Source organism: Lagopus leucura, unplaced genomic scaffold (assembly GCF_019238085.1).
Source record: "Lagopus leucura isolate 7727_CA_CO unplaced genomic scaffold, USGS_WTPT01 Super-Scaffold_100045, whole genome shotgun sequence".
In the NCBI taxonomy this organism is placed as follows: Eukaryota; Metazoa; Chordata; class Aves; order Galliformes; family Phasianidae; genus Lagopus; species Lagopus leucura.
In genome coordinates, this window is record NW_024962292.1 from 2371164 (window position 1) to 2394018 (window position 22855).

General features: G+C 40.4%; 1 protein-coding gene across 1 annotated transcript in view; it reads right to left on the reverse strand.

Moving 5' to 3' along the window:
• The window catches only part of CDH4 (cadherin 4), a 413304-nt gene that overhangs the window by 138066 nt on the left and 252383 nt on the right, over nucleotides 1-22855 (reverse strand). Inside the window, exon 4 of the mRNA XM_042884811.1 lies at nucleotides 8471-8647. Within this exon, the coding sequence (XP_042740745.1) occupies nucleotides 8471-8647 (177 nt within the window). The remainder of the gene's footprint in view (nucleotides 1-8470; nucleotides 8648-22855) is intronic.

The following is a 22855-nucleotide window of genomic DNA, read 5'->3' on the forward strand; positions in this document are numbered from 1 at the left end:
TTAGGCACGTACTTAAAATCTACGCTGAACATTGGCCAAAATGTGCAGTACCATCTGCAGATACCCAAACTGCCTTGGGCAAAATGTTTGCCTTAATGTAATCCAAGGTTTTGTTTGTTTGTTTTAAGTTGTCTAAGTGTTTGGATAGGAGGAAAATGTCCTTTAAATTAAGGGAATTGGCAACAAATATGAATCTTATTAAAATATGGTGATTATTAAAAATATGGTAAGAGCTATGGAAAATACAAATAGCAGAGATGAGGCTTTTAACAAAATTATGGCAAACGGCTGCACAACCACTCTTTGCTGCCCCCTGATGCAACCATGGCTGATGCCTCTCATCAGTCTGCATTAGACGCAGTTGAGAAAGGATTGAGATGGTGACACCCTTCTGTCTGAAAATCTCAGCAGTTATAAATAAAACAATTAACTGCAGCAGTGAGAGCTAAAATTTAGCTCCAGAGTAAATTCTCCAAAATCTTCAAAGCTGCCATCCGAAATTCCAGAGTGCTGAATGTAATTCTTTGGAGGTGCAGACTAGCAGGAACATATGCAATAGTGAGGAAAGAAATAGTGTGCATGTCTTTTTTGCTTCCTATCATATTCCAGCTTAATACAGTGAAAACAGCCTAGCTGCCAAGGTTATATCTGCACCCCTACTCTGCAAATCCAAACTCACACCCACGCAGCCCTGCTTATGTCTTTGGGACTCCATTTCAATTCATCAAGGAAGCCAAGTCCCACAGTAACCTATTACTAATGTGGGTGATGAGTATTAAATAATGAACTGTTGCAGAAGAGGCACATTGCAAGTTCTTTGTTCATGTCTTCGGTTTGCTTTTTCTTCATTATTATTATTTTTCTTTGGAAAAGGCACAAGGAAAAAACAACAACAACAAATCTTCTTAGCAAATAAACCCACTGTTTTTACAGCATACCCCGTCTTTACAGATTTTCAATAACTTTCATGAGCTGTGTACATTAGCTCTGACTATGCCTTCCTAGCTTTGCTTCTATGCTAATGACAGCCATACCGAGGAGCTATTAGTGTTATCTCACTTTCTGTAGAGGATGGGGATGTGACAGTATGCTGCAATATGTGCAGTGGGGTATTATAGCTAAATACTCTTTGGAGTATTGATGAGCTATTTTGCAGGATGCCTGGGACGACTGTTCAAGGCTAGAGGTAGTTATCTCTCTGTGCCTCCTGTGCTTCCTATGTTTTCTGTTCCCGAGGCGAACTCAAAGCAGGAGCTAAAAGGTAAGGGATGGGTCAGGGTGGTGGCAAAGATCTGCTTCCATATGGAAAAATACCTAAGTGAAGACTGTATGCATCTAATTCTCAATTTTTACTATTAATTAAAAGTGACACTTGGCATTCTGGCCACAAATAGCTATTAGGATATCCCTCTCTGCTGCACCCTGGAGGTTCAAAATGACTTCCTAACTGTTAACACTTTGTAGGTGAGGTCAGACCAGAGGTCTGTTACCGGGATACCCACTCTGTTTGACTGCCTGTGCCCAAATTTTAACTGTTCTTTGCTCTCCATAACATGCCTGATTTTTATGCATGCAAACGTAATAGCTGCTTTTCCTTTCAAGGAACACATGTAGGCACCAAGCTCAAAAGGATCTGTACCAACATTAGGTAATCATCCATACACGTGTCCAAGCTTTAGGACACAAAGTGCCAAGCGTAAGCTGACCCTGTACTGATGGTACCTGGATCCTGACATGATTTTAACCCACGCTACAAACAATCAAACAAAAAATACCATCCCAGGGCTTAAATCTGGAAACTTATCAATGAATTTTGACACTTCTGAAATTTTGTGCTGACACTTCTGCAATCTGAATAGGAGCGGTGTCTCATTGCTGCCAACAACTTCAGAGAATCTCAGGTTTTATGTCATATGGAAATTAAAAATAAGCTTTTTTTTTTTTTTTTCATGCCATTGAGAATATATTTAATGACAATTTCCAAATAACTTCCAAATCACATGGCATTTTAATATTTAGTGGATTTTTTTTTATTATATACTGGGGCATTCTCCCATTCATGTTACTATTCCCAAAGACTTCTGGAAAATGGCAAAATCTCAAAGCAATATTTTTAGCTCAGCTGGGCAGTGGGACTTCCTTGATATTTGTCTGCAAAGTGTCAATCACCTTAAAATCCCAAACTCACTTTTGACAGTTCTCCTTGAGTAAGTAACAAGGCTGAGCTGGCAAAATGAAATTCTTCAGTAAAATACCGACAAATTCAGAACCACAAGGCACAGAACTCCCCCTCAGCCTGGATTTGAATGCATAAATAAATAAGGTTCTTGCATTTACTTCTGCTAGAAGATTGTATTATTCCATTCTGCAATTATGGAAAAATGCAGAGTAGAGGCAAGATTTACGGTCTGAGTTTTTGCTGCAAGACTTATGTCAGTAGAAAGGCATTTGTGCTCTTGGGAATCAAAGTTAGATTCACCCATTTGTGGCAGGTGTTTTAAGCACTCAGCCTAACAATCTACCCACGCATGGCACTACAGCAATTCAATGACTAAATTAAATCTCTGAATATTAAATTAATGATGGAAATCTAAAATATTAATATATTCTAATTGAATATTCTCCGATAAATTATCTAGGCATTCTCAGCAATTTGATTTTACTTTCATTTCTTAAGGAACTTTCAGCTGCATAAATACAGCTATTAAAGCAATTCAAAAAGGGAACATTTTCTGCTCAGACAAGAGAACTCTAAACACAAAGAATCTAAAAATTTCTTTCATATGATTGATTAAATCATAGAGCCCAAGACAGCTGAATCATTAAATGACTGCTTTCCTTCAGTCCCTCTGGCTTTAGCAAGGACAATATAAATTCCCCATGGGTCTGAATACAAGGAAATACAATATGTATAATTACAGTATAGGCTTGAATGCTGCTGTAAGAGATTTTCAAATGGAGCATTTATGCTGTAGCTGCACTTTCCAATCCACAATGCTGTGTGTGTGTGTGTGCATGTAAAGCCCATAAAGCACTGGGCATCTGCTGTCTCCGACCTAGATTCCCAAATGGAATACGCTGGTGTAGCCCCACCAGCTTTGGCAATGATGCACGAATTTACATCAGGATCTGGCTTAGTATTTCTGTGAAATGATGGGAGAGTTAAGAATGACATCCAGCCTTCACACACCAGGAGAATGCAAACAAAGGAATGTAGTCTGAAGAAAATATATAGTGTGGTTTGTATTTATGAATCTGCTCTAAGCTGCCTACTTATAAGAAATTTCAAAAGAAGCGTCAAGAGAGCATTTCTCTTTCTCCCTTCATCTGGAGTGAGCTGGTCCTGTCCTGATGATGCACACACACAGAGAACAGATCCGTACCAGAGCTGAGACTGCAGCAACACTCGCTTATGCTTCATGAAATGTTTTCCTGCTAATATTTCTCTGTTTTCAGGCTGGTTTGTGCCATGCAATCTCCCATCCTTCAACAGCCTTTCAAAGAAAGGCAGTGGCTCTGCAGAGCAGCACAGTCTGCATGATGCCCCGCATCTCCACCCTTGGCTTGCTCCTTCTCATTGCTGCCACAGTATAGAGAAAAACATCTAATTTCCAAACTTCAGCTGGTGACGCTTGCAGGGATACCAAAGACGAGATGTACAGAGTTCCAGAATCATGGTGGGTTTTTCTCACTGTTTGCAGTTAGAGAGGCAAAAGAAACACCTGTTCTCATGAAGAAGAAAGATCTAGGCCTATTTGTAATCAAAGCTGTCCATGCGTCTCTCAGGAAAAGTGAGGTCTGATGTCCTTTGGGAAGCATTTGCGAGGCCTTTTCTCAACAAACCTTCTCTCACCACAGACAGATGCCATCTGTCTTGCAGCTGGGAGTTAATGGATTCTGAACTGCCAATTTCACAGCAGTAAGCAACGTGGTTGATAGAGGAGGCATGAGGGATTTCCTACAATAAAACTATTTAAAACAGTGCAAAGGTGCATGCTGAAATATCTGTGATGAGCAAAAGAAACAGCAATATTGAGGTCTGACAGCCTGTGCCAGCTGGGATTCCTCAGCTCAGTGTACACCTTGTGTGCACCTCCAGTACCAGGATTTGAGACTTCTGAAGAACTGTCTCACTCCATCTATTCCCCATGCCAGGACAGGCTATGGACCCCAAACAGGCTGTACAGCTCCTGACTGTGCTATTAATTCTTTTCATATGGAATATCCAGTTTTGCCATATAGCTTAACATGTGCTAAATCCATTCACGAGTCCACTTTTGGGGTTTTCTGGCACTTCTGAAAGATCTCTTCCCTGCATTAACATGCACTGTGCTGTATGAAACCCAACCAATCAACGGCACCGCTGCCAAGAAACAACGCAAGAGTCCTCAGGTATATTATATTCCAACTTTCCAAAGCACTTCAGGACATTCTGATTAAATTTACATAAGATGCAGACTTCCTTCTTGTTCCCTGTTACACACATTAGATTGTTTCTAGTATTCTTGTGTCTGAGATTACCAGCACTGGATAGGAGCAAGCATGCTGTGTTTGTAGCACGCAATCAAGCAGTTTGTGAGAGCACCAAGATCCTGTCTTGGTCATCTGCAGTGGATTTTCATGCTGGTGTAATGAAAATAAACAAGTTGTTTATGGTAAGAGATCTCAGGAGTAAAAATTTAATTTTTTAATTGTTTAATACAAGCAAGCTGGGAAAATTAGGGCCAGTGCAGATAGAGCTGGAGACAGGCAGCTCCCAAGAGATAAAGATGGAAGTCTGGAGCATTCATGAAGTAAGTGCTGTTGCAGTGGTTGATAGAGGAGTCCATCATCTAAGCTTGCCATGACCAAAGGCTGTTCCTCCACAGCACTCTTTGCCATGTAAATGAATGGCTTTCATACAGCCCCTGTGTGACGGGCAAAGGCTTTAGCCTCTGAGACTACCTCAATATTTCCATCAGAAGAAGCTAGAGACTTGCAGGTGGACCCCAAGCTGAGATACTAATCAAAGTTAAAAAAAAAAAAAAAAAAAAAAAGAGGATGAAATACAGGATTAACTAATAGATAATTAGATAATAGATAATTAAGAATTAGCTACACATGTGGCTAAAAAGAGCATGAGTCAGTGAGAAAATAAAGGGTACTCAGCAAAGAAGCGACTATTAAATATTTTATCTCAGTTGATCAGTGTGCTGTATGAGTCATTTGCTCAGGGAAGGAGGGGGATTTCATATTGTTTTTGTATTTTTAATAGGCGTTCTTACGGACCTCATGGTTATAATAATGAGAGTGCCTGACAATTAGTAATGAAATTATCCTCACTACAGTAAAATATTTCACAGCATGTAAAATGCTATTCCTAATACAAAGGTAGAAGTTAGGCACAAGGAAATTAAGACCATGATTTTCATAAATGTTTGCAAAATAAATATGCATATTTCAATAAAATTGATCACATTTTTTTTCAGCTTGAAGACAAAACCATAATTTGCAAAACATCTGTGCCACCACTAAACCATTACTTTTACTTTATGCACATAAGATATTTATTTATACTCTGATTAACTGATCCATTATTTGTATCTACAAATAGAATTTTTTCAGCATCTGAAATTCAGAAATTCCTTTTTTTTTTTTTAATATCTACTATTTTTCTTAAACACGTTTCCTAGTTAGTGTGGTTGATGCATATGGGCAGACATGGATGTTCCTTTGAAAGAAAAATAAATACCCTGTAATTAAGGGAAGATTTTTTGGCAGAGATAATGTTTTGACTTTTTTTCCCATTTTTTAAAAAGATTTTCATTTAATGTTTTTTATCAGAATGAAATGCTTTAATGAGCACAGAATTACTTCTGATCGCAGCTGAACCAGATAGGGCTGCGCTCTGAGGTGTGGAGCTGCCATCAAGCTGCATTCACCTTTGCTATGATTTAAACTTCATTCAGGCACAGCCTTGCTAAAAATACTGACAAGTAACTAATCAACTTCCACAAAATGGAATTTTTACCTTCACAATGGGAAGCAGGAGTAGGAGGGGAACCAAAAGATTTGCCTATGCATTTCAAATTAGTGTGACCTATAAAAATGCAACCACCGAGTGGTACAATGAAAATGTACTTCTGGCAGGGCTTTTTTGTTTACTTTTCATGCCATCTTTTCCTTCCATGTAACCACAACCACACGCATGGTGACGGAAGGATGGGTTTGCATTAGTTATACCTATCAAGTGTAAATACAAGCAGGGCCTTCCAGACCACACAAAGTCCAGTGTCCAGGACCTAGCATTAGGTTTGAACACTTTATGTAAACTAGCAGAGAAAACTGACAGACTTCTTTCCATACAAATCTGTGCTGTAACTTCACATGTGCACTTCGAGCTGCAGTTTGTGAGCAGATGGACAAAAAAAATATTCAGTGCCCAGTGAGCAAAAGCATGGGAAATCAGATCAAAACTGTTACCTAGATCTTGGAGACAGCAGAATGCTCCAGGGCAATCTGAAGATTATGTGGATGGAAATAACCAGATAGTGCTGGTCTTTGAAATGTCGATTTGTCCTATTCTGGATAATTAAGGAGTAAAGCTTAGCAGGAAAAGCTATAACTCCTGCTAGGAATCACCCAACCTTCATGTTCAGGGGCCAGCAAATGGGCCAGTTGCTACAGATGAGCAGAAACTCGAACCAAGCCTGAAACATCAGGGGTTCTCACGCTTAATCAAGTTGCACCATTTCTACAAAGCTATGATCTTCCCTGTCATTACAATACTTTCTGCATGTCAGAAGCAAAGGAGAGCAGCACTTTTAAATCATTTTTCTTTCCTACCCCATTTTTTATTTATTTTTCGGTATATCCACTAGCATCTATATTTAAAAACCACATTGGAATGTATTTCTGTGACAGTCTGGGAGCCCTGCATTTCCAACAGCTGGGTTATCTTTCCAAGGTTACTGGCAGTTTAAGTGATGAATACCAATGCTCCCGTACTGATATAAAATCTAACATTTTTCACTCTCACTAATACTCGAGTGTAGCATTCCTGAGGTCTCCTGTTTCATCCCCAGTGCCACAGAGATTTCAGTCCTTATAAATCAATACATTTGCCATGGTACAGTGGTACCAAGTTGTTCTCTCACTGTCTAGTCAAAGCCCCAAAGAAATCAGTAGGGAATGTGGCAGGGCTTAAGTTCATTTTGCTAGTAGCCCTCTTATTTTTCACAGAAATGCAGGAATTAATCTAAATTATCAATACCTTATTAAAGGTATCTTTGACACATTCAGTAATTCTCTTTAGACATCTCTTCAACATGTTAAGACAAAACTTTAATGGGTCACTCCTTACCCAGCACGGCTGAACACGGAGATTCATGGATTCCTTTCTATAGACAGACACAGAAACATTTGCCACCTAATACTTTTTCATTTCTCGTCATATTTCCCCAATTACACAAAGAAATGTCACCAACAACTCCAGTGTACCCATTACTCAGTGAATGGAGCACATGCCCCTTCAGTCACTACAGGAGTCCTTGCAAAGTTCAACTGAACTTCTGAAGGACTCAGCCAGCTCACTGTGCCCTCCCAGACATCGGCTCTGCAGGAAACTATGAGCTAATCCATGGGAAACAGATAATGAGAACCGCTCATTTGAATCTAGGCACTGTTTCAAGATGATGAGGTGAATTTCCTGAAAAGGGGTGCCAATTGCACACCACCGTTCCTCAAAACGAGGTCTGAAATTTTACATTTGTCATAATTTTCTTCCAAGGGAAGAGCTGAAAAATTGTGCCAGGAAATTCTTTTTTTTACATCCCATCTTTCTACCACTCCAAAAACTACAACTAGAGGAATATCAACGTGTAACTGTGTGTGGCAAATGCACGTCAACAGCAAAAATATACAACCAAATATGTCTGTCAAAGCCCTTTTCCCTTTCTTTTTATGTCACCCAATAACCACCGCAGAAAGCCACACAGGCAAACCTGATCTTGGTGATCGTCCTTGTAAAGAAAGAAGCCAGCAGCATGCCGAGGACGAGGGATCCATCTGCGGCGGCATGCAGCCAGCCTCCTCCAGCCCTGCCACACATCTGTGCTGGGCTCAGGGCAGGAGGAGAAGGACGTGGCACCCTGCAGCGCTGGGTGTCACCAATCCCAGCTTTACACCTGCAGCCATTTGCTGGATGACAGCATGGGCAAAGTGCCATCTTGGCTGCAACGCCGGCGTCTCCCGGGGGACTGGCTGGAAGGAGGTGATTAGGCTGTTGTTCAGTCAGGGGAGAGAAATGGGGACAGTTTGCTTCAGAAAACCAGTGCTTCAGCAGCATGTAAAAGGAAACTTCTCCTGCACGAGGAAAAGATCTTGTGCATCAAGCCAGCCTTCCTCTGCCATGAGCTTGGCCTGCACCCATGACTTCCCTCGACCCATTGCAAGACTACCACGATTGCTATCTCTACTTATTTCAACTTACCCGGACGAGTTGCTGAGGAAAAGGGCCCCTTGAATTTTCTGGCACGTTGATGGGGGGGATGACCCAGTCTCGCTTCTGTCTCCGGAGGCCTTTCACGCTCTGGTGTTGGCGCCAGGGGAGCAGGGTGTCACTTTGCTGCTGTGCCAGGTCCATGGGTCCACTCTTCCTTCCCTTTGGCTGTTTTGGAAGCAAAAAAGCAAACCCAGTTAGCTTCTGCCTCCTCATTTCTTAGGACCTCTCCCAACAGCAGCGCTTCCCTGCTTGCAAATGGTCACATGGAACTGTGAAAATTATTGTTATTAACATGATATATTCCTGCATCACAAAGACACAATATGCTTTACTGTCAACTCAGCTGCCACTTCATTTTCACAGATATATGGAGCTGTCAGTCTCAAATCAAGATGCCTCCCAGAATATATCGTCTTCATTACACCAGCTGCAGGGAGCTTTAGCAGCACACTGGGGCAAAGAAGTTCCTGCAAATTTCTAATACATGCAAAACAAAGAAAAAAAAAAAGAAAAGAAAAAAGAAAAAAGAAGAAGAAAATTCCTTTACTATACTATAGGTTCGGGTTTATAGCACAAAGTTACCCTGCTCCTTGGTGTTAGCCAGGTGGCCCATGGTTCTGCAGGTGCATCTGGCCAAACCAAACACAACAGAACCAGAGGGAGAGTAGCCTCTTGGCTTCAAAGGCGGATGAGTTCAACTTAGTACTGCACAAGGAGTGACTTTTTTATAAAAGCTGGGTTTTGAATACAAATCTCAAATACGTATCTCTCCATGTAGCCTGGAAAGTATCTCAGTCAAACAGTTTTCATGATTTGAAGTGCTTGTGAGTCATTCTTTATGATGCTTTTTTAAACAACTGATTCTGTCCATGGCAAACTTTGGTGCTGGTCACCCTGACCAGAGGGAGGTTTGTTTCTTGTCATTGTCTCCTGGCTTAGAAGGCCTCCATCCCATAACTCTGCTGGAATAAACATTCCCACTTTCCCACATGCCCATAAATTAGGGTGACTGACCCAACTTGGCTTCCATCACTGTTTCCTTCTCTCCTCATCCCTTTATGCCTTGGAAAGGCTCTTGACTGTGCAGTCTTAAAGAAGCAGACACCCTCCTACAAATCTTTACACCCCAAACACAAGAACACCATAGAGCACTAAGAGAAACACAGCAAAGTTTTGTTGAGGTCCTTGCAATTTTATGCTATGCTAAGTTTTAGTTTTGCTCCAAACATACAAACTCAAACAACCAACACATATTTGCAAGCAATTATTTGTAAGTACTGACTTCAGCAAGAATCACTGCTTTGAAATTTGTAGCGTGATGTAAGTCCATCTAGCAGCACATTTCAGTAGTTCTCAGACTGGAAGTGCAATGAAGCAGGCAGCCACCTGAAAACTAACAATATCTGCAGCTCAGTGGTGGCTGTGAAGCTGTGTGGCCCTTCTGCATGCTGAGAGCTGGATGTGGCAGCGAGGAGGCCATTCTCACAGCTGGGCTGTGGCCCTGATTGCTGGTACCTGTGGAGCGCAAACAGCTGCTGGCTGCAGCTACAGGAGGCATTTGTGCACAAAAGCAGCTATCTTTACTGCAGACCTTAAAAATGAGCCACTTAGAACAGAGGTGAATTTTTAGAGAGCAGATAAATGTAGTCTTTTTCAGTCATATCTCTAGCCATGTTTCTCAAACTGTCTCCCATGCTAATTCACACCACCAATACGACTGGTGTTTTGTGCTCCAGCACTGTTCTGTACACCTTCTCCAAGCCCTATCACTAAGTTGCTACAAGATCACTATGCTATTCTTCAATATTTAGAAGCTGTTCTACAAATACTCAAGTTTGTAATGAACAAAGAAAGAACATCACGCTCCAGCAGTGGGAGAGTCTTTCAGGATATTCAGGATGTGGTAGAGACCATTGAACTCATCTTTCCTATGGGATGCAGTGTGCTATGTCCAATAGCTTTAATCTAAAAAGGGCTTTATCACCAGAAAGGTATCTTTTCTGAATACTGATGTAAACCATGTTATCTCAAGAAGATACCCAGAAATGAACGTCAGCGTGAAATAGGACTAGCAGACATGAGCTACAGAAAAGTGGATATCCTCCTTCTTTTAAATTGGCTTGTGATTCCCATATGGGGTTCCTTGGAGAGCAGGTATTTGGATCAGTTTATATAATTGGCAAGTGAGCATGGGGACAGATTATGAAAGGATGGTCAAATAATTTGTGCACTGCTGGGTTTACACAGTGGAATGAGTCTGAACTAAAGACAGACTTGAGAATTAACACGAATCCCAAAGCTCCATGTATACTGAAATAATTAGTGTCAGCTCAGCAAAGCAGTACCAGCCTTTTTAGTCTTTATGAAATATTTGCTGGCAGGTGACTAGACAGTGACTAGCTTGCTTGTCACTCTTGATGATGTTTTCCTGCATTAGAATAAATCATCAACATGACTCTGAATTTGATATGTAGAATTTCAAAAGCGCCTTGCAACAACAGTTTGTTGTTTTTTTTTTAAAAAAAAAAACAACAGCTCTTTTTTATCTTCATTTTTCGACGATGCATTCTCATGACCTTAATTTCTCTGGTGTTGTTTAAATACGTTGTACATGTTTTCTGCTGTTTAAAAGCTGTGAGACAAATACAGTAACAAAGTCTGGTGAGTACAAATGCCAGAACTATTTAGATCTCCAACTAAAACATCCAAGAGCATCTCTGGGATAATAGCAACAGCTAACCATGAGCCCCACAGAACTCCCCTGTACTTCTCAGTTGGCAAGTACCTAAAGTTCAACTCAAAAGCAGAATGTGACACCAAGTTAAATTAATTATAAAGTACAGCTTCGAATTCTGTTTCTGCTGAATAACAGTTTTCACTGTGATAACAACTGCTGCCTCTCTCATGGCCTCACTGGCCATATGCTTTCCAGATTCCCAGGCAGAGATCTTCGAAAGATAAAACGTTCCTCTACCTTTTGTAGTGTCATCAGAACACAATCTGTCCACAGTCCTTATCACTATCAACTGAGCACCTCTAGTGCTACTGCTTTATTGTAGTTTCCTCCCATTGCCTTTGTGAGGTGCTTTCATTCCTTTACACGTGGAGAAACGACAACAGGCATTCCAATAAAATAGAAGTCCACAAATTCCCAGCTCTCCACCTTGTGCCTTAATTACTGGGTTTCAGGAAATATGAGATCCCCCAACATGTTCTGCACTCAGAAGGGCCATGCTCTGTGCTGGGATCTGCTCCCCTTGTGCTGTGCTCAGCAACAGGACAGCAGCAACACCAAAGCATTGCTCTGTTTGCATCTAACTGCAGGTCCTGCTGCAGGTCAGTGCAGTCCGCCCCTCAGAGCAGGAAAGCCATGCACTGACACAGTATTTAGAGGATGTGACTGCACAAGTGGATTTTTCTAAGTGTGAAATCATCCTCTCTGCACCAACAAACATCACTGACAGTATTCACAAAATGCCTCCAGCATAACCTACTGTGCAGCACCTCCCACATCTCAGGTCCATACATGAGCACAGGGAAGACAACACCTGCAGCTCCTGATTTTCCAGGTGAGCTGTAGCCCTTGCTATCTCGACATCAAATTCACTAGAGTTAAGATTAGAAGTAGTTTCCTTGCATGTCAGGAAATCATCCGTCCAGACAGCACTGCATGATTTGTCTGCTTTCCAGCATATAACTTTGGTTTTAGGCAGAAAAAAAAACCCCAAAAAACAAAAAAACAGAAAGCAGATCTTCAATACAAACATCACATGCTCTGACCAGCTGAAGAGTTACACGGTCTCCTCAGACACAGGCCAGGAAGACTATGTTGCTGACCATGATTCCCAGGCCCTAGCCCAAATAGTTCCAAATGCTGTCAACAAACCAACACAGTTAGGCCTACCTAATATGTTTAGAACAACAGATTTTGGTTTACATCACCTTAGAGATATCTCATTATCTTGGCTACACAGGGTATGAAATCCAAGCTGCAGCACCACAGCCCATTCTGCTGTGAGCAGCAGAAGAAATACATGCCAAATGGAAAATTGCATCTACTTTCTGTTCTGAAAATGACATGGTGACATCTAGAGTTTGTTACAACATGATCAAACATGGAAGCCATGAGCACGGTTTTTGGCAATACAAAGGCATGATTCTATACTAAGAATTTAGTAATTATGTCTGTCTGTTAGTTTAGGCTAGAGAAATACAGCTAAACCATTCGAATATCTTCAAATTCAAGGAGAAAAAGTGATTACAAAGTGTGGGGTGAAGAAAAATAACAGAGATGCTGAGATATAAACTTCTTATGGATTTGGATTCAATATGATTTAATACCTTAGTATTCATATCAAGGTAAAATATTTTAAAGCTTGCTAATGAAGCAATGCAAAGCATGCATTGCTACCTGTTTTACTTGAAGCCTACATTCTGCAAACCTGGGATCATCTCTTTGCTTGGCTTCTGATGGGCTTGTCCATATACACAAATGCACAGCAGAGATGTAGGTAAATCTTGATAAAACCATTGCATTTTCTGCTAGTGAAACGCTTCTTTCTATGAAAAGTGCATCCACAATATTCATTATGAGCAGCTGCTGGGCAGGGAAAGAGCCCCTCAGAGCCCATACTCCTTGTGTTTGATCAGTAAGTCATTAACGTGCTGAGGACTAACTGCAGGGCAGGTTGGCAGTATTCTCTTGGCCGCTCACCTGTTTATCAGGAAGGCTATCAGTTAAAACCAACTTGAAACATACAGAGGTAAACTCAAAACCTTTTACTGAAATGGCAGGTCAAGCTCTCAGAAAGAAATGCAAGGTTGCAGGCAGCACAGTCTTATCTGCAAGGACTGTGCAAAGATCTTTACTCCCAAAGGCTGCTCCATGTAAGGTGTAGACTTCCCTGAAGTCTATGCCTGTGACTTCAATGGCATCTTACAGGAGTAATTCCAATCCCTTTTCAGTCTAGTGTTGTATTTAATGATGATAAATACAACTGGCTGCATTTAGAAGAGGATGTACATCTAAACCTCTAGGGACTGCTGGACTTGAAAGGTGAATGGATTTAGCAAAGTTTTCTCAGAACAGCTGAGGCTTTACAGTGCCCCAGCTGACTCCAATTGTGCCACAGCACTGAGAGCTCATGTGGCTCCTGGTCTGCATTCAGCACTGGCAATAGATAGTAAGGCAAAATGACCATCTAGCTGCTGGCTAGCTGTAAGCCTCTGTTCCTTCAGTCTACAGCTTAAGACAACCGATTTTGGGGAGACTCAAGCTCAATCCCTCCTCACAAAAGAATTCACAGAAAGAAGAGGACTTGGGTTCCCTATAGCCCCCAAGCCCTAATACCTCTGTTAGCGGAAAGAAGGCTGCAAGCAAGACGTCAACTTTCCACTAGCCCACAAATAAAACCAGTGAGTGTGAAGAAATACCAGCTTTCACCTTCCGCTACACTTAGCAGTAGCCAGTCCCGCCAGCTGGCACGTCTCCCCTCCCAGCCAACCTGCCTCTGATATCCGTCAGCCTCTGGCTACAGAGACATCTGGAAGTTATTATCCAGCAGAGCGTATCACAAACCCATTTACATAATATAATATCATATTTTGTGTTCCTGCTTAGCTGAACATTTTGGATCATTCTAATGTTTGGGTAAATAAGCCACCATTCTCTGCATATAAATAACAGTGTGTCTTTGGGAACGTTTGTTAGAGATTATTAATTTTATAGGGCTCAACCCGCAAAAAATGGATGAATGCTCCGGATTCAGCACTAACATATATTATTCTTGCATTTGAAATAAAAGCTAACTGTAATAGGTGAAGTAATAAAGCCTTTCTTTCCCAAATATCAATGTTACTTATGATTTAACTTGTTTTATTTATACGCCAGTCTTACTATTAGAGAAAGTTTAGCACTTTGCACTAGGCATTCTTCAGGAAAGAAATAATACTTGGATTGCTTTGTTTCAAGCATCACTTCTAGCCTTTAACCGAGGCAACTTGGTTTTAATTCACTTTTATCAATCGAAGTGGATATAAAGACATCTTTAGACCATTGTTCAAACATTCACCTTCATCTCCCTTATCAATACACATTTTGAAAACTTCTCCTGTTTTCTACCACAAAAAATCGATTTAAAATATATAATTTGAAGCATTTTCACCTGTTTCCATGGTAGCTGGGAAAAGGACAGGAGAGAACGGTATTTACCAAACAGAAAATAAGACAATGAAAATACAGCTCAGTTCTTTAACAAAGGGAACACAAGAGCACTGCTAAATAAACGTTTGCATGGATTCTGTTCTTAGGAGACAACATTTTGCTGACATTAGGGATGGCAGTAAGGATGAATGACTTTTTTTTTTTTTTTTTTTTTCAAAATACACAATTTTCCCAGTTCTTGATCTTTTAACAGAAAGAGATACCTCATTTTGTGTTTTCACACAGCATAACGAAAGGGCTGCAGAACAAAAGGCAAATTTATTTATTTTAGGGTAATTGATTCTTTTGTATTTAGGTCAATGCTGAATTCGCCAAAGTTGAAGGTAGGAAAATATAGTTTTAAGTAAAGGAAACATCTTATTTTAGCCTTTCTTTTATTGCAGCTTATCTCTGTGAAGGTATTCCTTAGGAACCACATGGGCAGGGGACCATAATCCGTTTTTCTCCTCATTTCACCTCCTAGAATTCTGTTATGACTATCTCTATTAGCTCTATTTACTAATAGTCGTAAACACTGTGGTAAATTTAATTGCAGAGAGCTTCATATCAAGTCCCACTGCCATCAAGGCATAAATTGCTATTCATGACTGATTTGTGTCAAAGTGTTCTGAAAACTAGTGTTTTAGCAGCAAGATGTTCCAATGCGTGCAATACTTCAGCAGGGGCATTAATGTGTTTGCAGAAAAGCCACTAATTGACAATGAGACGTGATTTTGGCAGTAGACTCCCACTTTAAAGATAATGAACAGTGTTCAGATACAGAGGAGAACCCCCTCTGCTCCTAATACTATACTAATAATTTCTGGTATAAACAGGGATAGAGGGAACCAATCCTGATAGGATATTTCAAGTGCCAGATCAAGCTGTTTGATCATCATGACTTACAAAAGCAAGCAGTGGAATCTCAGCATTTGTGACCTTTCACAAATCTGGTTGCGTATGGAATGAAAAGTCAGGAATGTTATGTTTGGTTAGGAACTCGTTAAACAAAATTACCTCTCCATTTATAGAAACCATACAATTACAGTATAAAACATTTTAATTAAATCAGCTAGTTAAGCAAGAATTGCTTTTTTTTTTTTTTTTTTTTTTTTAATCAGTTAGCAGTGGGGCTGCATAGAGCAGTTCACATTAAAGTCAATTAGTAAGAAAAATTGTCAGATTTGGCAAGTGCATGAGCTTCCAGAATACATCAGCTGACAGGGAAGGAAAAGTTTGACTAAAACCTAACAGAGTTATGGCCCGCAGAGGAGGAGAGCAATGTAAAATGCACACCTATGCACTGGGCATGGCAGACACCATGCCCTCTCAAGGAGTCCGTGCCAAAGCTGTGCACCTGCTCATATGTGCACTGCTCCTTCATTTCTGAAAGATGATGCATGCTTGCAAATTGAGGGCTGTGAGGAACACATCTGGCTTTGCAGATACTGGAAAATTTTATCCAGCATAAGTAATAAACTGTGATTGGAGTAACTGAGGAACCAAAATGCTCTTCAGCATTGTAGGGCTACAAGGGATGGAAAAAGATGAGGAAGGACATCAGGGAAAACGAGGAAGTTTTCAAACACAGTGACCACAACACTCACACTTGTAAGTCAAAAAGAAAAAGATCTCTTTTCTGCAGGGTCTTTACCGGGCAACTAATGAAATAGTAAGTCTGGACCCCAGAGAAACAAGACATTCACCAGCTTATGGCAAAGCCCATCAGTTTGCCACAGAATACTCCTATTCAGTACAACAGATGCTGTTTAATCTCTTTGATCAGAAAACCAAATGAGGTTGGTGGTGTAAATAAGGGCTTCACAGATGCAGACAGCCTCCAACAAGCTTATGTCTTCCTGTTCCATTCTCAGGGAGAATCACATACCAAAGCAGGCACATAAGAAATCCTTCTGCCTTTCATGGAGTATCTTATGGTTTCAAACACACAGGTTTCAAACATCTGTGATACCTCTCTTGACACTGCCAGGCTCTGAATATTATGAGTCTTCAATGAACAGAGGATGACATCATCCACTAAGCACAGCTCTTGATATGCTTTTCTTTCTCATTTTAAGGCTTAAACATCTTATCCCAACATGAAAATTTCTGATGAGGCTGTTTCCTTGCAAAGCTCCCCACATCAACTTGACCTTTTCACATTCCCTTTGTAAGATCTAATCTTGCAATACTTCTTAGGTAGGATTGTTTAAGAAACATCTAAATTACTGTTGTTCCCTACCTTCTAGTGTTTACAAAAAGACACTTCTACCTTCAACTTGATGTCATTCTCATAATTGGAAGAAGCCATACATAATGCCTTCAGATCTACAAGTACTTCTCAGGAGTATGGTTATTAAATTACAGAATATTATGTACTGTTCTGCTTCTTACCTTTTCAGATACCTATAGGACAGAAATAAAGGCAGTGGATCTTGGCATATATATTATTAAGTTAAAGAGCAAAACCATACTGCAGCTTAATATTACTCTCTTATTCTAGAGGTATCTTGCTAAGAAAAAAAAAAAAAAGCATGAAATATCTGGGCTGGAAAACCTCCTATACCCTGATAGAACTTCTAATGAGTAATTTTATGGGCAACACTTTAAAGTTTGCTCCAAAAACCCATTTCTTTACTTCCAGAACAGCCTGTTATAACTGTACTTCATCACAGAAAGAAGCAAGAGCAAATCTACACCTTAACAAGCCTGTGAAACATTTTAATCTCATTTTTCTAAAGCCATAAAGTTCAAAAGATACATGAATTAAAATAATCATAATGAATTAAATGTAACAATATTCCTTCTCTTCATAATGTTTGCAAGTAAAGATCACAAGAGATTTAAGAGATCACAAGCACCACTGCTGCTTCACACAAAGTGAAGCAATTCATTCTGGTACTTCTCTGCACTAGCAGGAGAGTTTGTCCTTTCAAGTTATCCTTTGGTTATTTGAAGAGCCTCTTGAGAAAAGCCTGTTCTTATTCCCCAATATTGGAGTGCACCTAAGTACATGCTTAAATGTGAACAAATTCAATTTACCCCCATTTCCATGACAAAATTTAGGCTAGTGCTTAGAAGCATGGCCAGAGGCAGTATTTGAAAGCCCACTGCTGACCCATCAGCAATGACCTCCAGCTCAGCCCACAGCCACATTGGACACTCAGGTCTGATGGCTCTCCTTACTCCTTCAGGCAGCAATGCCAAAGAGAAGAACAGAAAGCAGCTGTGCTACCAGCTGACAAAGGCTTTCTTAAAACAATGCGCTTGCACAAAGGCAGTTTTGTCTTTTATTCAAACTTTTGTTTACACACAACTGTCAATGAATTACCACAGCGATGAAGAGTTTTTTTTTTAGGAGACTGAGTCCAAAACAGTTTTTGTAGCAGCAGTGAGACTTGAGCAGTTAGCAACAAAGAGTGTGAAACCAGAGGTCAGAAGCTTTGATCTCATGAGGGCACAGCAGACATCACAGGCAGGCAGCACGCAGCAGTCCGAGGGCTTTGTTTTATCAGAAAAGACTTGTTTCTGTGTAGGTAGTTCAATCCTTGCGACTTCTTTTTGTTTGAAGGAAGGCAGATCTGGAGTGAGTTTCACTTCAGGATGATCTTTCTAGTGTGGCTTTGAGCCTGACCCTTGGTAAGATGCTGACTATTTAAGAACTAAATGCAGCGAGTGCAGTGCTTGGAAACTTCACATAGTGGGCTGATTTTCCAAGGCAATGAGCACCTGTATGTCATATCTTATCTTGGTTTCAGTGCAAGACAATGTGATTGAGTGCACCTGAAAATCAGGTCAGGAAAGTTCACATGTTGTCACAAACAGCACTTCCAGCTCACGCGATGATTAAATGCTAGATGTTCAAATTCACTTAAGCATGAAGTCAGACAAGTTCACCTGACGTGTCTTCATTAGACTTCCACAATTACGTGATCAGTCTCACTGGTAACAGTTATATGATATTAATTTATTAATTTACCCACAGAAGTGCTAGAACAGAGCAGCCCCAGGGCACCTGCTAGACAGCATAATGAGCTGGTTCTGAAATCATATCTGCATATGGCCACAAGAAAAGGTAGGATGACAAATACAATCCTTTTCCTTCAGCCCCTCTGTGGGGACAGCACAACTTGAAGGCAAACCACTTCACCTTGATGCCATGCATCATACTGTACAGTACAGAGGAACGAGAGAACAGAAACAAACTGAGGCAGCTTTTTCCTCCCCTGCCCATCTCTCCCACTGGGCACACGGGCACCCACTTGAAAGAGTCAGAGCAAATGGGAGCAACAGAAGCACAACTCCTGCTTAAGCAGTCATTTTCTTCCATCAAGGGAAGGATACGTCTTCATCGCTTCCTGCCCTGTGCAGGGCATCCTGGCTAGTGCAATAACTGAGGTCATAAACACAATCGGTGCTGAATAAGCCTTTCCTTGCCTGGAGACCTTTGTATTTGTGATCAGCAATAAAAGGCTGTATTGGAATTTAAAATCCCAGCTCGGTAAAATGCCAGAGATGATTATTTAAAGGCTTTAAATCAAAAAAACTGGCTGTAAGAATCACATTCATATTGCATGGCTGTGGATTCCTACCTGAGTAATGAAAAAAGCCCCAAATAAGATAAGACAATAAAACACAACCTGGGCTTAAGCAAGCATTGTTTTTTGACAGTATTTCTCACTGTTTTAAACATGAGCTGCATGCCCATATATTTGTGAAACTTTAATTGCTCAATTTCTAGTGATTTAACATTACTAAAATTTACATACTTCCACAATCAAAATTTGAGAAGCTAGAACAATGAGAAGAATCATGTTTGTGTAAACCTAAACAATTAGAACAGTACTTTTTTTTTTTTTTCCTAAGGTAAGTCACTGGCAGAAAAGGCAACCAGCATCCTACATGTACTGAATATATCCTGCATCTCCAAGTTCCTTTCCTGTCTTTTTATGATCCCGATTTTAAATCATGGATTGAGAAACAGGAAAACTAATAAAGAAGATAAATTTGCCAGAGAACTAACCACACAAATGATCAGATGCAAGCAAGCACTGAAAAATGAAGTCCAAAAAGAGCGGCCAGAACTTCAGATGGGACACATTAGTACTGGGAGCAGAGGATGCTGATTAGCAAGGATTGATGAGTAGAGACTGGACTGCATGGACGTGGGGATAGTGCGGAAAGTGAAGCACAAAGCAGTGTGTGTGCATTTGTACACTTGAGATGACTTGAGTTTACAAGTAAGAAGCAGAGGGCATTCTCCAGACTGAGGTCTTAGCAATGTCACCGTTAACAAACAACCTTCCGACTTGTGGTTAAATCAATATCCAATTGTTATACATAATAGCCTGCACTCTTAGGAAAGACATCACACTGCTAATTCCAGATAAGTCAAGTCTGGCCTTACTTTGTTTTCTTCTGGAGCATTACCCCACTCAAGTTTATCTTTCATAAATGCTGACACAAGCCATTATGACTTAATATTGCTTCATAAACAACTTTCTTTTCTTTCTCTTCTTCATTCCAAATTATACCCACAGGTCTGATTGATACTTTAAATTGCAACAACAGACAGCTAGACAGGTATGCTGTAAGAAACTTTATCTTAAGTATTTATTGTTATGCTAGAATATCACTCGGTTTTCTCTGGGGTAATTCGTCACTCCTTGTGGGAAATATGTGACCTCATTTGCATTTTCTAATTGAATTGCTATCATGTTTCCTGCAAGACTGAACAAAAAAAGTTCCTAGAGTTACTAACACCATTTGCATTAACCAGAAATAAGTTTATCTGAGTATTTTCTGGGGAGGAGGGGAAAATGCATATTTTATGGTATCTAAAGCATATATTTTAAATATTTACCTTCTTTACCATCATTTCATCCTCCCAGCATGAAGCTTTATTGTAGTCATTAAGGTTTTTTTATTATAGCAGTTGGGAGTGAAATTTTGCAAATTCTCCCAGGTTATTCAGTTATTGAATGCAATTAGCACACTTATAAGGCCAACATTAAGAAGGAGGGAACGCTGTTATTGTGTTGGACCACTCACCATCATAATGCCAGCTTAAACAGAGAGAAACTGCATGGCTGTGGGATCTGAGGCACAAGTGTAGACACAAAAAAAAATGCTTTTGCTATGAAGGCACACAAGGGGATGCCTATCCTGACAGCAGCCATCCTGAACCGACTCACCACCCACCCTGCAGACACACTGGCCATCAACAAAGCTCTCTAAATCTGCCATGGGAATTTCCATTCCTATATACTGCAGTAATAAAGGACCACAAACACAAAGAAAGATGTTTTTGAGGGTCGTATCCTCTGTGCCCCCCAGGAAGCAGACCATCACCTCCATTCTGCAGGTAAGCTATAGATCAACTCCTATGTTAACTTCCACTATAACATTCCTTCTGTACTAACTTTTGCCATATGTCTGATAATGACCACTCCAAATAGGATAACTACATCTTAATGAAGCTTTAATTCTTGGGTAACTGTAAACTAAATTACAGAATCACAAGGTTGGAAATGACCTTCAAGATCATCTAGTCCTACTGCCCTCCCACTACCATCTCTACCACAAGCACTAAACCATATCTCATAGTTTCTCATCCAGACACCTCTTGAACATTGCCAGGGAAAGCAACTCCACCACCTCCCTGGGCAGCCATTCCAGTGCCTGAGCACTCTCTGAGAGAAAAAGTTCTTCCTTATGTCTAACCTAAACCTCCTCCAGTACAACTTGTAGCCATTTCCTTGTGTCCTATTTGTTGGCTGGGAGAAGAGGCCAAACCCCTCCTCAACACAACCTCCCTTCAGAAGATGTAGAGTGCAATGAGGTCTCCTCTGAGCCTCCTCTTGTCCAGACTAAACAATCCCAGCTCCCTCAGCTGTTCCTTGTAAGACTTGTGCTCCTTTTCCCTTTCAGTGGTGATTCAGGAAGGAAAGAGGGGCTCCATATCTCATGTCACCCCACCCCTTCTCTCTTATACTTTCCATCTCCACAGTATGAATGGACCAGAACAGTCAGAGAAGTCTTTAAAACAATAGTGTAGTTTTGTTTGAGCCACACTGTACCTTACAAAAACAAATGTGAAATCTGTTTCCAGTAAAAGCCATGGAATGCAGCATATTAAGGTCATGGCCTGAAACATGTTGTATTGGATATTGTTGGTTTTTTTTATGTAGCACTATTATTTTTGAAATGAACCCATAACTATATTTCTTTCTTTAGTAAACAAAGGATTATTTTGCTTGCAAAAAGTACAACCATTTAAATAAAACAGAATTTAGATGCCTACTGTAGGGACTCACAATAAAGCTCCTTATGACCTTGTCATTAGTAGCGTTTTTAATATTTTCCCAGCCTCAAACTGTACACTAATAAGGCTTTTAGAAAGGAGGGATATGAATTTTAAAAAGCTCAACTCTCTTTATTTTTGAACCACAGTTCAGCTTATATTAACATCAGATGAATTTCCAATCAAATATTTTACTAAAGCACCAATGTGTACTTAGTTTTCTTCCTGCTACACCAAGAAGGAATTTAAAGCTGTATATAAGACACCTTACTTTGTTCCTTCAATATTTAATTACTTTTAGAAGGAAGCAGTATTTCTTTGGTTAGAAAATGGCAAATACAGCTGACATAACATACAGGGCTTAATTATATCTCACACAAGCCAGAATCTTACTGAAGAGCAGCAGAAATGTATTTATGTGACTCTAAGCCATGCAAAACCTCAGGGGTCAGCCCACTGTGTGACTACTAGATTTAAGACTCTCCAAGTCTTCTCTATCACGTTTCACACGTGAGACAATTCCTCCCAAATGCTGCAGCTTTCTTACACCAAGGCACAGAAAGCTTCTCTCCCTCCTTCCCCCTCCTGCTCTCCCCTCTATGCCCAAGCTCTGCAGAGAGAGCAGAGGCCAGGCTTGCAGTGACAGCCACTGCAGTGCATTAATCCAACCTGCAGCTGTGTCCAATTGGCCCTGACTGTCCATTCATAGCTGACACCCACCTTCATCCTTGCTCTACAAGGTCTTCAAGACTCAGCAATAAATTGGGTCCTCAGCCAATTTCCTGCCAATTTTACCCTAAACATAACCTCAAATCTAGCAATGTGCTTAAATATAACCACCCAGCCAATGAAGAATTGCTTTTTTTTT